The 17,663-nt window shown below is 45.3% G+C and overlaps 1 protein-coding gene across 1 annotated transcript; it reads left to right on the forward strand.

Annotated features, from left to right (window-relative positions):
• Positions 1-7,031: 7,031 nt before the first annotated feature.
• LOC149331187 (uncharacterized) lies at positions 7,032-17,072 on the forward strand. Its single transcript, XM_089555412.1, has 4 exons — positions 7,032-7,321; positions 11,024-11,154; positions 14,102-14,388; positions 16,728-17,072. Exons 2-4 carry the CDS (start codon positions 11,073-11,075, stop codon positions 16,977-16,979), a joined length of 621 nt encoding a protein of 206 aa, XP_089411538.1. The 5' UTR covers positions 7,032-7,321; positions 11,024-11,072; the 3' UTR covers positions 16,980-17,072.
• Positions 17,073-17,663: the final 591 nt, after the last annotated feature.

The following is a 17,663-nucleotide window of genomic DNA, read 5'->3' on the forward strand; positions in this document are numbered from 1 at the left end:
GCGCGAAGCTCAGTTGAAACCATCATCATTATGTAAAGCGACATGTCCCGCAACCCTCTTTCAGTTAAACCAAGAAGTTTTATTTATTTTTGTTTTTCACAGTGCTGTCAACCCTTGTGCGAGTGTCCTTACCGAGAGGGAATGAAAACTTCATAGCAAAACAACATTATACACGAGCACTGAATACATCAGCATGAAATGGTACATTCAGTCAAGCATCAAATGACACTTTCAAGCAGGTGTTTATCCAGAGATCGTTCTAATTCATGTAGATCACTCTGTTCCGCAGCACCCATTGGCAAGACATTCCATATTTTAATTACATGTGGGAAGAAGGAATGTCTGAAGGTTTCACTACGCGCATAGTACGGCTGAATTATCCGACTACGATTTCTTCTAGAACTCCGTTTGCCTGGTGCTTGTATGTATATTTCCTTCTGAATATTTATCTGTCCTTGGAGCATCTGGAATAATAGCTTCAACCAATTTTTTTTGCTGCGTATTTCTAATAAATCCAGGTTATAAGAGAGCTTATCTGCAACTGAGTATGTCCTTCGATATCGGCAGCAAACAAAGCGTACTGCGTACCTCTGAATTCTTTCTAATTGTTTCTTTATATAATTATGCTTAGAACTATATACTACTGACGCGTGCTCAAGGAATGGCCTACAAAGGTTTTGTATGCAATTAGTCTTTTTTCTCAAAGAAAAAACATAACCTCTGGTATGCTTTGGAACATACCTCTTCTATATGTGTTCCTCAATTTAAATTTTGTGTTATTGTCATTCCTATACACTTAAACTCAGTTACGTTTACGAAAAATTTGTCAGAAATATGGAAACGAAATAACAGACTTCTTCGTTGTAATGTGCGTCTATGTTGATTTTGAATAATTTATTTCTATCTTCCAATTCTTGCACCATTCGCAGAACGTCTGCAAAGAGTTAATTATAAGCTGGTCGTCCGTGTTTCTAACTGTAGAATAAATTACACAGAGATCTGCGAATAGCTTTAGCCGTACATTTGGTTCCATGACAGCAGAGATGTCATTAATACACTCCAAATATAACAACGGTCCCAGAAAACAACCCTGCGGAACTCCTGAAAGCACTGCTAGTGAGCCGGACACATTAAAGTGAGCCGGACAAGTTAAAGAGTGAGCTACACGTAATAGGGGCGTAATTACTCATTGACATCCACCCAAGCGCAGTTACAGGTAGTTCCGAGCAATCCAACGAGCACAAATTTTCATGCTACTGCTAAGAAAACCTTCGTTCAGACATATACTAGGGCTGACCGTAGGTCCTAGCGCAGAATTTGAAGCGATGCAGGGGAGATGGTCTGTGGCGAATTTTGTCGGCGCACTGCCGCAGACTTTTTAGCGGCTCGATAAAACATTCCTTTCCTTCTTTCAAGCCTCTCGTCCCTGGATGCATTCAGAGACGTCTCTAATCAATCCAGTCCGAAAAATACCGGCAAGTGTATCACATAAAATGCCGCAGACAACAACCAGTGCCAGGCGCGTAAACAGATTCGCTCCGTCCTCGAGTGTTTTAGGACACCGTGTCCTCTATCTGCTTCTGTTCCCACTGCAGCCTTCACCAACTTGTTTTTATGAAGCACAAAGGGGAGGTTGACAACACGAAATCACTATTTTGCGTCCAGACGTCAGGCTCAGCTGGCCGGGTGCAAAGTGGAGGCGTCCTTGGCGGTCTCTTCATCCTGACCTGAATAGAATACGGCCTAAGTTGTGCAACAGCTTTTCTTTGCTTCACTGGGCGCCAGTGTGGCCGGCATGGTAGCTTATTCATATCACAGTCCTTGACTTCATATTTCTTGTGTGTCCTTTAGAGAAGATATAACATGTATAGTCTTTCTACTAGCTGAGACGACAGCCTAGCTGCTTTTTTTTTATTGAGATGAAGGACAAAAACACCCTTACAGAGCACCCTTCGCCCGGTTTGAATAGTATCCCTCAGGACTAAGAGCGAGCGTCAACTCACAGTTACCGGAAAAACGACTTTTTATATTTCTATCTTGTTGTTTTTGCAAAAATCGCGCATATAACAAAACTTGAACGCATGTGTTGAGATTCACTGCGAGCAACCTGCCCAAGACTGAAACCAACCATTTTTTTTTTAAGAATTACTGCAGCTCAACTCAGCGTCTAAATATTACAGTCTGAAAAAAGTGCCGAGCTCATAGAATTCGGACACATTTCAATTCATTCTTGGCAATAGGTACCGTGCTCAGAAACAGTAGTGTAGCTCTCAGTTACCTTCCTCGTAGCTTTTTAAAAAGCTAATTTTTTATTGCTAGTTGCATTGCCCGAGAAACGGCTTGTTACTTCTCTAAGTGTTCCAGAATACTGATTAAAAGCAGTGGCACAACTAATTTTCGCACGGGAACTTTGTCATACTTCTACAATCCGCTTGTTTACAAGATGTAGTTTCCAAGATGTAGATGTAGACCCTTTCAGACCACGGCACCTGCATTTCTAATGGGCTGACTCCTGTCATCCTCCATGTCACACATATGCGATGCAAGGGCAGTAAAAACACACATCGGCGGTACATATACACATGATGCCATGTTTCTTAGGAAAGGTCGCATGACTAAGATTAACATCAAAAATTTGTACTTGTAGCTGGGGGATGTGTATTGTCTCTTTAAAAGTTTCTATCAAACAGACACAAGTTCATGCAGCTCGTACGATTAAAATAGAAATAAAGCTCAAATATTTCTGGCACAATGCGGAAAATATTATTGCAAATGGTGAGCGGATGCCCAAGCACAACATTTCCTCTGCCACTCGCCGTACTCAACGACTCGCCAAGGCCTGTAACAATCAGGCATTTATGCTTGGCTAAGACATCAACACGAAATTGTTGCGTCGGGCTTACTTTTGCACGGAAAGATTTCCAATCAAAGCGTTGTAACAACAAGTCCAGCTTTCTTTTATCAACAACCTCTATCTGTGATACCGGGTTATTAGCCGCAGCATACTGAGACGATAGAAAGCTGCACCAAACAAAGAAGTGATCGGATAGCTTTTGCTCAATAATAAACGGAAATACCTGGTCGTTGTCAGTACGAACGTTGACGTGATCTATGCATGAAGACACAAGTGATGCACCCAAAATTTCGACACGTGTGGGAAGGTTGATAATGGATTCTATGCCAACGTCAGCAAGCGTGTTCAAGTAATCAGCTACAATGTGCCGTTTTTTCTTCAGCACATCAATGTTTACATCACCTATCATGCACACGTGACCAGATGGAAAAGCAAGTAGACGCAATTCATCTACAATCTTTCTGACACTTTGATTGGGCGGCCTATAAATAGCGAGCAATGTGATGGCAAACGATTGTGTGTGAATACGAAGGGCTAGCGATTCAGCACTTGTGAAGATTATGTTCAGAGGACTTGAAATCCAACCATTTTTGGTTTTGGTTTATGGGGTTTAACGTCTCAAAGCGACTAAGGCTACGAGAGACGCCGTAGTGGAGGGCTCCAGAAATTTCGACCACCTGGGGTTCTTTAACGTGCACTGACATCGCACCCAACCATTTTTAATAAAAATGGCAATTCCACCACCACGGCCCTCTTTGCGCGTCAAAAAATGATTGTGATAACCTTGGAGTTGAAACAGACCAGTATGTTCTTGCCCAATATTGATTTCAGTTAAGACGAAAACATCAGCTAAATCACGTACTGCACCAGCGTGGACACAAAATTCATTCCAGTGCTTGCGAATACTGCGCACGTTTACATGAAAAACAGTGAAAGTGCCTTCGCCTGGTTTTAAAAAAACAGAAAGAGAAGGAAAGTCTCGAAATTGTTCGCACAAAATCATGAATCAAGGAAAAAAATTACAACAGACAGACTAGCCGAGACAAGTCACAAGGGCTCATTATGCGCACAACTGGGTCACCCTCCTTCTTTCGGGCATAAATTTTGCCATTTTTCACCGATACGAATTTGAAATCGGCCTCCTTTGCCTTAGTCTTTGTCTCCCAGAACAATTCTCTGTTGTATTTCGTCAAGTTTTCGACATCGAAAACCGAGGGCTCATTTTCCTTCGCCAGAGATTCCAGTTTACTTCGCTTTGCCATCCAGCTGTCACGTATGCCTGCCGAAAGGAAGCGCACTAAAACTGGCGCTGGTTTGCTCTTCCTGGGCAACCGGTGCACAGCTACTACATGGCCTGGCAGGAATGAATCAATGCCCACTTGTGCTGCCAATTCAGTAACGGTAGTAGTCAAGTTTTCACTAGGAAATTGGGGTAGGCCATGAATTTCGAGGTTTGAGGACCTACTATACTGTTCAGAGGCATTTATTTCGCCTCTAAGATCTTGAATGATAGCTGCCTGGGAAGCGACCTGATCCTCACGCACCATCACTCTAGACGACAATGCAGTGACCTCTTTCTCTCGCGTTGCGGATTCTTTCAGCAAGGAATCATACTTATTTGAAAGAAAGTCAACCGAGTCGTGTATTTCCTGCATTTTTGTTTTTACTGCTTCGATCTCGGACTTCAGGCACAACAGCTCGTCTATTTTGGACAGAACCAGGGAAAGAGACTCAACTTTCTCGCGAATAGAATCCAGCAACGATAGCTTTTCAGCAATAGCTGTTAACTGGCTAGAACTGCCTTGGGAAGAATCCGTTGATCTGCATGCTTTACATCGCCACTTTTCTCTCTTTTTCGGGCCCATCGACGAGAATGTGCCTTCAGCCACGCCTGAGCACTCATGACCGAGGTGATACAACGATGCATAGTTAGAGCATTCCATGCACCGGTCCTCGTCAGCGAAATTATGCCCACATTGAGCACATTTTTTTCCCTCCATCACACATGCATACGAGAGAACACACGCGGTAGATCAAGCAAATGGCAGTTTTGCAGTTGGCGGCATGGAATGTACAGAAGAGTCGCTACAGCAAAACCAGCTCACCTGCAGTAACAGAACAAATCTTTTAGGGCCGGCTCTGGACGTGCCGCCAACTGCGCTTGCTGCTTGCAAGCGATGCGCTTTTAAAAATGTTTAGTGCTTAGCAGTGGTGCTTGCTTTGTGCGCACGACAGAGCTGCGGCAGAGTTGAACACCACAGTCAAGCTCAAGAACTTGGTCATTTCAGTTTTTCTGCTCTTGTTAGCTTCTCCAGCTGCTGTCCCCCATTTCTCAGTAACCGGTACAAATCTCTCGCGTACCTTTTAGTATGGGCATGAGGATTAACGTCTCAGCGCGACACATTGGCCGTGATGGACATTGTAGTGCAGGGCTCCCGATAAATTTCGGCCAGCTGGCGTTGCTAACGTGCACTTACATCGATTGCTGAACACTGGTGAGAAGAGTTGACCTTTGGGATTCCGCTTCCTTTGAGCTGTACTGCAGCTTCCCTACCGCTGGCGCATTCCCAATGCTGCTTCGAAACTTACTTTTCCTATCCAGGCCTCAATTATTCCTGGCACCTTTTCTTCAGGTTTCCTCGAGCAAGCTACGGCTCTATTTCATGCCTCAGCCCACGCCTGAGGATCCCACGAAGGTTATCATGTACAACATTGAGCCCGAAAGCCTGGATCGTCCGATGTTACTTATCGAAGGTGCGCCGAGTGGTCTGCGCGGGCTGGTCGGAATCCTCAACGTCGTGGCGATGCCGTACATCGAGCTCTTTTGGAGAAGATTCCTTGGCGTAGATGTCATGAGCCTCCTCAGGGACGACCTCAGGATTTAGAGCATCTGAACCTGGATGACTGCTTTCTTGTATCTGCCTAGATGGCTGTTTGATTGCAGTGCAAATAAAGGACGCTAACAGTTTGAGAACCTGTTTTCAGGCTAATTTTTCGCTTTTTTCTGGCATCTCTTGTTTCCGTTTTTGCGATATTCCAGAATGATGTTGTCGACACCGCTCAATAACAAAACCTGCAACTATTGGACGTAATATCTTCAGAGTTGCATTTCCCCAAGGAGAACGCACATTGCTGTTCACAGCTTGCAAACGCAGCAGTTTTCATTAAATTTGCGTGGAGGCGGTTTATGAGGCGGATGATTTGTGATAATCTGATGACAGGCTTTATTCAGAAACAAGGTTTTCTTTCTTTGAAGGAAGTTATTTACCCTACAGCTCCATCAGAACGCTTGGACGGAATTTTTGGTGGAGTCTCAGCTCCAGTATAGCAGTACCTACCGTAACCCAGTGGTTAGTGTAGCACCGTCCACAATAATTTAATAAATGTCAGTGGTCTGTATAGAGAAAGCACGCTTGCGAAGTAGTATTCTTCACCTGCGTTGACGCTTCCCACGTGGTCTAGGCCATCCTCGTAGTGTGATATGCTGACTGCACTTCCGCATTCATGGGTATGCGAAGGGCAATTACGGGTGTCATTTCATCATTGCCCCGATCGACTGCCATATGCCTGAAATTCATTTGTTTTCTTAGGGCATTATTTATTATTATGTGAAGGCATAAAATTTTTAATGAGCCATAACCAACGCTCTCACAAACAGCGTTATCAGGTTAAACAAAGTCTTCCTGTCTTTGTCTTGTAGAATTTTTTCTGAATTTTCGCTGGTAAGAAAAGTTGTGTGTGTGAACTGAAATAACTGAGCTGTTACAGAGCCGACACGGCCCTTTTATAGAAAAGGTGTAAGCGAACAATTTTCACTTGGGCCAGAAACCGCACTTGAATGTCCCCGGTTCGTTCATTATTGTGAAACGCGCAGAGTTGCACTACTATGCAAGCCCATCAGATAACTACACCTTCGTCGTCAAGACGATCCGTATGCTGCTCGATGATTGCGGTTTACGAAAAGAACGATTTCTGGCTCTTCAAGCCTTCTTTCTTACTTTGTGATAAAAAAAAGAGCGGAAACGATGACTGCAATATGGGCACAGCATAGTATCAACCCGTCAGCGGATGCCCGAGCACAGCCGCCTTCATTTCCTGCTTTCAGAACGACCAAATATCTCGTCAAGGCCGATCCCGATCTGACGCTGGCTCCCAGCCGCGGACGTCAACACAAATAATTGCACCGGGTGTGAATGGCGGTGGTCGTGAAAGATATCGTTCAAGAAGAGCCAGTTCAGAACCCCTAATTCGTTCGGAAACATCTCCGCCATTGCTACTGCAGTTTATCGGAAGAAGCAGACGTATTTTTCGAGTTGTTTGTGGACGTCACCGACGGTTCCCTACGTATGCCTTGCTACTAGGTCCTGAAAGACGTTGGGTACTTAAACTCGTGCAGTGGCAGGGTCGATACTTACCACCGCAGCGCCGCAGAAACAGCTAGCTCCGGCAGCATCCTTGCAAAAGAAGGTAAACGAGGCCCCTTTTATCCCCATTCGAACGTGGCTGATGTGGACGGTTCCTTCGTCGAAGCGAGATTTTGGTCTTTTTGTTATGGCATTTCGCACCAGGAATATTCTTCTGATCTTTTCGTTTACCAATATTAAAACTGGCGCTAAAGTTCGCGCTGATCAACTTTACCCTTAGCTTTTCTGCTCTTACGCTTCTTTTTAGTAATACACCTTATTCAGTGACAAGTGCGCTACGTACCATTTTTCAGGAGCGCAGCTGCACCTATCTCAAACCTTCCTGACCTTTTGTACTTCATAACAAGTAGTTCTATTTCCTTCAATTGTGCCTCGTGTATTCAGGACGCCCTTTAGGCGCTCTTTCTCGGGATTTTTTTTTTTTACTTTTTTATACGCAGCTCCTAGGCACGAAAACTAGGCTGCCCATTTAAGCTGCGGTATGATGCAAATAGAACTTACTTAAGTCGCCCTTTAAATTCAACGGCTGCCCACGCCGTAAAAGTAACGTCAATGAGCTTTTATTTCTTTGGGTGCTGTTCAAGTCCGGCAAGACCATTAGTCTTTCTAATAATGAAAGAGAAAAATTTTGACTATTCGGCTGTATTTGTGTCTCAAGAGGCAGGAGCTTTGAGGGTTGTGAGGCCATACCAAAAGATTTTCTTCAAGTTAGTAGCTTTCCTAGCATCACGAAGCCCGAGCGGTAACGTTGGCACTCGGAAATAGAGTGATTGAAACATCCTGTAGACTTACGTCTGAAGTTCGAAGAAGCGAGGGCGTTTTGATGAACCCCATGGAACCTGGGAAGGGAACTATGGACGTTAGACAGCGTCTCAGATGGCCAACAAGGCTGTTTCTTGGGCTAGTTGGTGGCTCATGATGTCGGCCAAAACTAAGCGTGCAAGACGGGGACCAGCACTTCGTCCCGCCTCTGTCCCACTTATCCCCGTCTTCTTCTGCGCTTAATTTTCGTCAGAATCTTAGATAGCAGGAGTATCGTACGAGATAATACAACCAGAGAGTGTGATATTTAAGCGGTGAAGCAGTCCAGCTCTCCAAAGTACAAGTATTATCGGGACAAAGTGCACCTCAGAGAAGAAATATGATGACTGTTCAGCGCGATGAAAAGCCCGACGTGTGCAGCACTTTTGTTTTGCGTCGGAAAAATAGCAAGCGATTAGACAACAGACTATGCTGGGCCGGTTTTGTAACGTGGTGCGAAATTAGGCCTTGCTGGCACGAATATGTTTTGCGTGACCAATGCCTGCATTCGCTTTCAGAGCGCAGCTCTTTGGCGTCCGTTCCTGGGTTTCGCGTCGTCGTCGGCGTCGGCGTCGACCTCGTAACCAGCTCCGCCCCCAATGTCACGCTTTTCAATTGGTCGAAATGCTCGTGACGTCACAGTGCGCGAATTTCAAATGGGGCCAATTGTACTTTGGCTAGTAACCATGCAACCAATCAAAGGGATCGTATAGTGATGCTGCAACTAAGTTGGACTGAGTTTAGTTAATTGCTTAATTAATCAACTAGCCTAATCAATATAGAGGAGAATGAAGAGGTCAGAAGAAAAGAAAAGAAAGACGTGCGCCGCAGCGGCAACAGCGTCCGCGGAAGGAGACGCTGCTGAAAAAAAAACAGATAAGTACGATTAGAAAAATTTATTTACATATGTACACATGCCAAGGTTACAAGATACATTCACATTTACAAAAACACATGACATTAAGTATGTAAGGTAAGCCAATTAAAGAGGTACCATAAACATTTCTAAGTAACTAACAGGAATGGGCAATGTAAAATAGGAATGCATATATACCGATTGACCGATTGACCGAGTACGAAGCCGCGTTCCCTCCACCACCACGCACTTCCCCACTCAGTAAGACGTTGCTCGTTTCATATACGTTGTGTCGAACATCCTAGACAGTTCCAACAATTGACAGGTTAATGACAGAACACGATGGATAGAAATACAATAATATAAATATGAAATAGCCTAATTAACCTTTCTAGTTAGACCGCATAAATCAATAAAACCGAGAACGAAATTGGTCGAGTTGGGGAATCGAACCAGGGTCTCCGGAGTGCGATACGAGCACGCTAGCCACTCCGTAATGCCAATTGAATGGTTTGGAATGAACGAAGGCGCGTCTAGCTAATACGGCGTCTTCGTTCACTCCCATCTTCCCCCTTTCCCTTACGGCGAGGTGCAGGTGTCCACCCAGATATGCGAGAGAGATACATTTCCTTTTCTCAAAAAATAAATTTACCGTCCAGCAAGGCGTACAGCCGAATTGGCGATGGCGTTCTGTGGACTCCCTGGCAGCGTTGCAAGACGCTGTCGCGTTCCACTCTTACAGGCGAAGCTTAACATGTTAACCACACATCAGTAACACACGCAGACAGCTAATGGACGCGTCATTCGCTGGCAGCACTTGATTCATCATTCACAACCACATTCTTAACGTACGCTCCCTTGCCGCACATGCCAAGGACGTACACCACGATCACATTCTCCGCCATTCCTCTGTACTTTGCTTTGCTGAAACCTGGATGGATCCCGAAGAGCCTCTCGAAATCATAGATTTCCTATACTGCTGTGGTGCTCGCAGAGACCACAACAGAGCGGCGGGAGTCGCTATCTACTTGCGCACAGGTCTCTCTGCAATACCAGTCGAAATGTTTGGCACGTCACATGAAGTTGGCGAACTGTGCGCCGCAAAGTTGCCCAACGGCTTGCTGGTAGTAGCTGCCTACTTCGCCCCTACCGCACTCACGAAAGACGTCGTGCACTTCCTGCAACTCGCATTAACCGTCCATCAATCCACACCGATGTTAGTAGTGGGGGACTTTAATGTTGACATAAAGACAAACAGCAATTTCCTAACACTTATGCGGGAGAACATCCCGTTCCTCTCGCTCGTAACGCGTCCCACGGCTGTGACAACCTCGCGAGGCACTTGTATAGATCTCGTCTTTGAGAATCAAGCATTGGTGTACCAAGTCGAACATATATCAGTCTATTTCTCCGACCACAAAGCTTCCTTCATGACTGTCAAGAACTGTTAGTGGAGTCTTTGTTAAAGGAATGCTTGTGAAAAATAAAAAAAAAATTCTGTGATAGCGCATACATGTGTTGCTCGATTTCTTTGCCTCAATCTATCGAAAAGGTGAAACAGCTTATTTGCTGCGCTCAAATTTCGCATTAGGAAGTAACGTAATCGTCGGTAAATTTTTTTTTACAAATATCACTACAAGTGGCGACCTATCTCATAAGGTCGCAACTGCAGAATGGTGCAGACAACTTGACAACAAAGTGTGTACTTTTATCCGGAGTGAAAGCCCGCCAGTCTTTTGTGGTTATTCGGAGATAAAATGGAGCGAGGTTTTAAGTGCACTGAAAGGATAGAGTGAAAAAAAAAAAAGAAAATAGATACAGATTTCTTTGCAGCACATCACTCATCTCACGATGTTTTGCTCCTTTCTTGCGAAATGAACAGTGATATGAATAACGGCAGGTGCCAGTTGACTTTATTGCATCGACGAGGAAGTTTGAACGCGAGCCTCAGAAAGCCACAATATACTGTATATGGCCATTTCAGACATATACATGGTCTGCGTTTTCTCGTCTGAATTGCTCGGCCAGAACTTCTTGTTTTCTTTTTTTTTTAAATCATCACCCATGTTCTCTGGATCTATTTCGCAGGTACCCCAGAAAACGCTTCTGTTCCACCTCAGAGCGTTATTCAATCGCGATGGACAAATCAGCCCTGGCACTCCTTCTCGTCGCAGTCGGCGTCAGCGCTGCTTCCCATGACTACTCAGGAAGGGTGAAATGTGAGTAAAATATTCCGAAAAGACTTCGGGTTCTCTGTGAGGCACTCCAAACCTAAGGTCCACTCTGTATGACCGTTCTCACTCTTGGAACCCGTAAATGCCAACAAGAGTGTTCGACAGGACGGCCACGAATGAAAATTATTCGGCTATACGTTGTACGTAAATTGAACCACGTCGGGGTTTTGCATACCCTTCTACCTAAGGAACGCAGTCTTGCGTTTCAAATTCGAATTTCTTGCTCGAGGGCAGCTATATCTATTAATGTCTCTTTTCCTAAGCAACTGCCCATTAGTTGCGTTCATTCATATACCGGAAATTTTTCCACCGCACTGCACACCCACTCAGAAATGATAAGCCTTTAGTCCAAAAAGCACGCAAGAGTATACCTTATATTCATTTATTAGGACGTAAGTTACCATACATTTTGAATAAAAAATGTTTACGGCTGCTAAAGGTATTCGGAATAAATACATAAAAATTCTTTTAAATTGCCGCTGAATAACGCGCAAATATTTGCAGCTGTGCGGGTTTGTTACTGCAGCTCCCTAGTCCGGAGGGACTAGGGAGCTGCCTTCCCTTCGCTTGCCAATAAGCACGCTCCTCGTGGCTTTATATGCAAACTCCTCGAGCTTCGCCCAAGCATCAAGACGTTTGTGGGCGTACAGTGTTATCAGGAGCAGCGAGAAACTGAAAATAATTCCATCCTACGGGGCAGTAAGGAGTCCTGCTTTCTACTAAGCCGCGAATTTTCACCCTGGCAGTTGATTGGGGACCGGGTTGGTGGAACTAAGGTACCGACTACACATACTTACGTCGGGATGTCCTGCATTTATTTTTTATAGGAATTTCAGTCGTCACAAAACGAAGTCGAGAGTCGGTAAAAAAAAAAGTCACAAGTTGTGCAACAAGGGCGGGGAACCACCGCAGTGCGCAGTTGAAATCATGGTGATGCCGCGCCTCGCCCTTTACTACTACACGTTTAGTTATGATCGCGATGATAACAATGATTAAATTGATTTTTTGTCACCAAATGGAAACTCTGGCCAAGGATCGTAATCGCACAAGGTGTTTCTTTGTGCACAAGTGGGGTAAATCCCCAATTTCCCAAGTATTTCACCCCAAGTGGGCCGAGCACCAGGCTATTGAAAATCTTGTACCCTCTGTATCACCAGTGGGTGTGCAGCAGCGCTCGGAATCTAACGTGCAAGGCGAATGCTAAACCACCTAGGTCACCGCTGCGGTTGCTGCCCGTTTGAGCTCTGCTCTCAAAGGCCATAGCGTTCAATTGAACCAATGCAGGGCGCTGTGACGAACAGGTACCTTTAGTGTTCTTTTTGTATTGTACAGCCTATATGGCCATCACACTGAGTCGTTACGGCTGTACTTTGCAATATCAGACCCTGCGGAAGCAACGTGCGGAGCGGCGCTAAGGTGGACGGCAGGAAGATGGCAGGGAGCATAAACAGACCAGCCCGTGCAAATTTCTTCTTCATTGGCACACTCACAGCTGCATTGCCTTAGTGCTGTAAAGCTTGGCTCCTCATCATAAGCTGTCCGCATTTAATTCTGGCCTTGGAGCCCGTGTTAGCATGGAGGAAAAACGCAAAGGCGTCCTTGTTCTCTGATTTCCTCAAATTTGAAGAATTGTGGGTTTTACAAGCAATGCAAGGCTCACCACTAGAGCACGCACCATATTGGGCAAGGCTTTTGGTCTCGCGGGTCTAAATTCATTTATCCAAGCGTAATGTGCCAAAACAATTAATTACGTTAGTTGTTCTCCAGGAAACGTACACATTACATGTGAAACCGTATCTTGAGGTGCGCCTGCAAAGGTCGAATTTTATCCTAAACAGCCAGTTCGAAGCATGCGCATTATCAAAAATTAATAGCTATGAATTATTCAGCGTTCTCAAAAGAGCGAATTGCATAAAGCTATGCTAAAATTCAGACGGACAGGTGAAGCGCAGTGTTCTTTAAACTGCCGGACATAATACCTTACTCTCTGGTGATGCCGGAGACGCATATGACAGCCAACTTTTATTCGAAAAACAAAACTCAGTTTTTCTGTTGCATCTCTACTTATTGCGTAGTCAAAGCTAACTAACGTACTGGACCTGTAGGCACTTCCAAGCGCTGAGATTATGGCGGGAATCCTTCCAAGAACCCGCAAAACTAGTCACCCGGGAACTAGCACACGATCACATTCGCACATTGTGACGTAAACTTTCAAGTTATGTTGTTGGGCAAGTTGATTAGCACTTATTACTCTCATACAGTAAAGGAAACGCTGGCGTCCAACGGGCATGGACAAGGGCGCAGTTGTGACCACTCTTCCTCTTGCCTCTCGTACGCTAGCGCTACCTTGCAACCATGCAAGAATGCGAAACTTTAACACTGCATGCGTCCACTATAGAGCACTGGACTTCAGAAAATGATGCTCAAAAAGGGTTCCCTTCCTAAGGTGCCGCATGTACCCCAATCACAAAAAAAAACAAATCTCTGTCAAATAAAAGTGATTATTTCTGCACGTCTTGCTAAATGTAATTAATAGTCAAAGCAAGCTTCACTCCAGGTTCATGAGTCGACGTTAAATTGAGATTTAAATATTGATAAGACACGTTGGTTCAACCCCTTTTGATATCCGGGTCGCCATAAAGAGCGCTCTCTTTCGTACTTTTATGATCGGCATTTTGTCTTTGCTGCAATAAAAAGTCTACCTCCCATAGCCTGCTCTATTACGAGTAAATTATTTAATCATAGCCTTCTAACTCCTACGCACGACAAATACCCCGCTCCATAGGCATAGGGAAGATTTTAGTGCTTTCTAGGCTATCCACTTATCCGCAGTACAACGTATCCTGTAATAGCGACCTTTTTCTGGATAAGCAAGAGAGAGGCTGAACAAGTTACCAGCGCCATTTCATGCGGCTACTTTGTTTGCATCCAGTTGACTGCGCCCGCGACGTCGACTACACAGCAAGTATCAACGCTTATCTGCGGAGGATACCAAACAACATCACCCTGCTGCCTATCAAGGACACACATATGATGGGGTTCAAGATTTCCCCGCCTGTGCTGACCGGTATGGGAAGCCTGTGGGCCTACCGACCATACTACACCTTCTGCTTCGACAACCAGACCTTCATGGAAACCGCTGTGTTCGCCGATGAGCCCCTGACCATCAGTGTGGACTGGAAGAGCTGCACCGGAACCAGAGGAAAATTGATAACCGCGGTATGTAGCCCGTGGCTTGGCATAACTGCTTAGCTGCGAGAAAAAGGGAGGAGCTAGGGACGCGGCCAGATCAGTTCTTTTTGTTCTATTTTAAGTATTGGCGTCCTATTGTCGTCGACGTTGTTGGTAGCGTAACGGGGAGTGCGAGGAGTAAATAAGATCTGAGCTGCACCGAGTGCCGCGTCACGTTTCCCTGCTACCCTCTGTGTTCGAACTAGTGCTTGTTCCGTACGAGCGTGCTATGGTTGCGCCAAACTGCGCCACACGTGGCGTGATGGAATGTTTTAAGGCGAAAGCCTTTAAGGGCTCATGCTCGCGGTGTCCGTTCGTGCGCGCTAGAATTGTGCCAACTGTGGCCTCTCCTCCGCGCAGCGGCGCAACCTCCTCCCTCCTCATCAACCGGCGCGCCGGTGGGGGGCGCAGCTGCCTATAGCAACCATGACGTCACACAGTAGCGGTAGAACGAGCGCGCGCGCGTCGGCGGTGGCAGCTGCACCGCCGCTTCTTCGCCAGACGTCTCGTTGCAGTCGAATTAGTGAGACGCATAGCTCCGAAGCGGCCCAGTGATTCCGCGCCAAGCGGTTCGGGGAAGCGGCAGTGGGTTGACCACAAGGCTTTCGCCGAGCACATTTTAGAATTTCGAAAGTCTCTTCGGTAATCTTTAAATTCAGTATAGTAATACATCATCGGGTGACAATGATATTAACTTCACTTCGTGTTGCCATGTGGGGCGACAGCCTGCAGACTGTTCTCGCTGGATATTGTGTTACATAGGCGAGTTATCCATTCGCGAGTTTGTTTTTTTTTCACCCTTTCCCAAAACCGAGACAGGAGACTGGCACCAATGCGTGAGCACTTCAACTAAATGCTGGGCGAGTTCTCCAAATTGTTACGCAATGCTCGAACTTGCAAGTTACGACAAGACAAGGGGAAACGGATGCGTTCTTCGGCAGTGTGTATCAGGCCCTTGTCATTGTGCCGCCTCACTCCGTGATAAGGCGCCAGATGAGCTGCCGGTTTATGCTCGCTCAATACGCGGAAAACAATTAGTGCGCAAGGACTACGAGCTCCTGAATGTAAACGCGAGTGTGCTTCATCCCGAAAGTTCAGCCTGTGTGTGAAGGTTGCGAATCGACAGAGGACCTATTAGCTCTGCATTTCAACTCCTCTTTTCACGAATCAGTTTTTTTTTATATATTCAATGCCATTATTTTTAAAATACACGGGAAGCGTTGTCCAAGAGCCTTTTTATCATTCCTGAAGCAGTGCAACTTTTTACACACACACGCACGGGTCTGAAAAACTTTGTCCAAAATTTTATCAAAAAAAAAATCGTAAAACAATAACCTCAGGGTGTACTGGATGTTCGCATACATTGCGACAGCCATCAGCCGCGCCCTAGCCATAGGCCTCTAAATAATATCGACATCCTAGTTTTTCTTAGCGCGCGCCGAAGTGTCGACGGACTTGAAATTTTTGCGTTTCACCTTCATCGAAAGAGTGCAAAACACCGTAGCCAATGAACGCCTAGAGTGTTCAGTAACACTGGTGTGTTCCTTTTCTTTCCTTCCCCTTGCCTGAGAGTTTTCTCCTGTTCTCAAAAGACACACATCGGCGTGATAGCACTTTTTCCGAGAATCCAACGTATTATAGATATATGTTTTGATCTTAATTCTGGTCGTTATCCAAGGACTGAACGAACTGCTATTAAACAGATGCTAGCTCTCGTGTGTTCACGAAGTCTTACACAGGCACCATATGACCTGAGCTCAATTTACACCGTTGCAGACATGTGTTCTAATTTCAGAGCCATTTCCTAATCGCAGCTTGGTCTGACTTCTGTTTTACTGGAAAATAACGTGAGGTAGGCATTCCAAAGGCTGCCAAACTTTAGACGTCACCACCTGAACGAGAAGTATCGCAAAGTCTTTGACCAAGATTGCAAAAACAACAATATTTTTCTCTCAATCCAATCACTTTAAGGTCTGTGACGTCATCCTATTGTATCAGCATTTCCTCCACGCGTGGACAAGTTGACTTAATATGATGACGCGATGTTTCCACGGTACAGAATGAAGGCTTAGTTCGGTGAAGGTGGTATATCCACCACTGTTACTTCTTTGCACGCCTGTGCGCGAACTGGCGGAGGTTCTCTACAGCGTTTCACATTTCACACTCAGCAGTTCTGCAATTTTCAACTACCCGGTTAGTCTTGAACTTGCAAATTAAATCTGGCAGGTAGAGTTTCTGGTTACTAGCGCAGACAGTTCTCGCTTTCTTTTTTTTTTTGTCTATAAATCAGCCAGCCTTCTCATGGGTCTTTGTGTTTTTCGGAACAGGTGTCTTCTAGCAAGCTGCGGCTCTTCTTCATGGCAGCACCAACAGTTGAGGAACCAACCAGGGTTATTCCGTACATCATTGGACCCGACAGCCTCGAAAATGCGCAGCTGTATATCCAAGGGGCTCCGAGTGGATTGCGTCGATTAATGGACGTCTTGAACATTGTGGCCATGCCCCACATCGAGATCTTCTGGAGAAGATTCCTTCGCGTTGAGGTACCGCACATCCTCAGGGTCGACCTCAGAGTTTAGAACACTAAACAGAGGCTAACTGTAATCGCGAAGCCCATTGATAAGCGAAAGAATAAAGCTGTTGACAGTATCATGGCCTTCATTTTGTGCTTAGTTTCATGGCTTCTTGTTCATTTCTCTTGATAATCTTATACATCACCCGATTCCGCTGCGCTGCCGACGGACTCGGGTTAATGCCTACTAATGTTTTTTTATACTCCCGTGAAGTCGCTATATATCTAAGAATCGGCTTCAAACTGATTCTCTGTCGCAGATGGTATGGAATGGTACGCAAAATGAGGTTTCAAACAAGCCTGCTGACTACAACAAAACAAAAACTTAAATAAGAAGGGAACAAGGAAAAATTAAATCCAGGTGCAGTGTTCTGTTATGAGACATCATTCCAGCTCGCAAAAACACACGGACGGACAGAGTAGGCACCACGGGCGCCGGACTTGAACTCGTTGTTCAAAACAGGTAAGCGCAGTTCGCAGGTAATAATGTGTGTACCCAGGTGGAGGACGCCAACTGTGATAGTGCTTAAAATGGCAAGTGAGACCGCAACAAGGCAGAGCAAAGTAAAATGCGTAATCACCCTAGCTTCCAACCACATGAGGCACCAATGTACTAGCAGTTGTAGGAGGCTTTAGCCTTTATTTTTATTTCACGAAAAGGAAATCAACAAAGCGTAATAAAGAAGTGTTG

The sequence above is a fragment of the Amblyomma mixtum genome, chromosome 8 (genome assembly GCF_055824585.1).
Source record: "Amblyomma mixtum isolate Tamu chromosome 8, ASM5582458v1, whole genome shotgun sequence".
NCBI lineage: Eukaryota > Metazoa > Arthropoda > Arachnida > Ixodida > Ixodidae > Amblyomma > Amblyomma mixtum.

Bases quoted from the DNA above. Each gene is read 5' to 3' on its own strand.
- LOC149331187 (XM_089555412.1), top strand. From the start codon at position 11,073: ATGGACAAATCAGCCCTGGCACTCCTTCTCGTCGCAGTCGGCGTCAGC. The intron at 11,155-14,101 runs GTGAGTAAAATA...GTTTGCATCCAG, and splicing joins CTACTCAGGAAGGGTGAAAT to TTGACTGCGCCCGCGACGTC. The intron at 14,389-16,727 runs GTATGTAGCCCG...TTTTCGGAACAG, and splicing joins GAGGAAAATTGATAACCGCG to GTGTCTTCTAGCAAGCTGCG.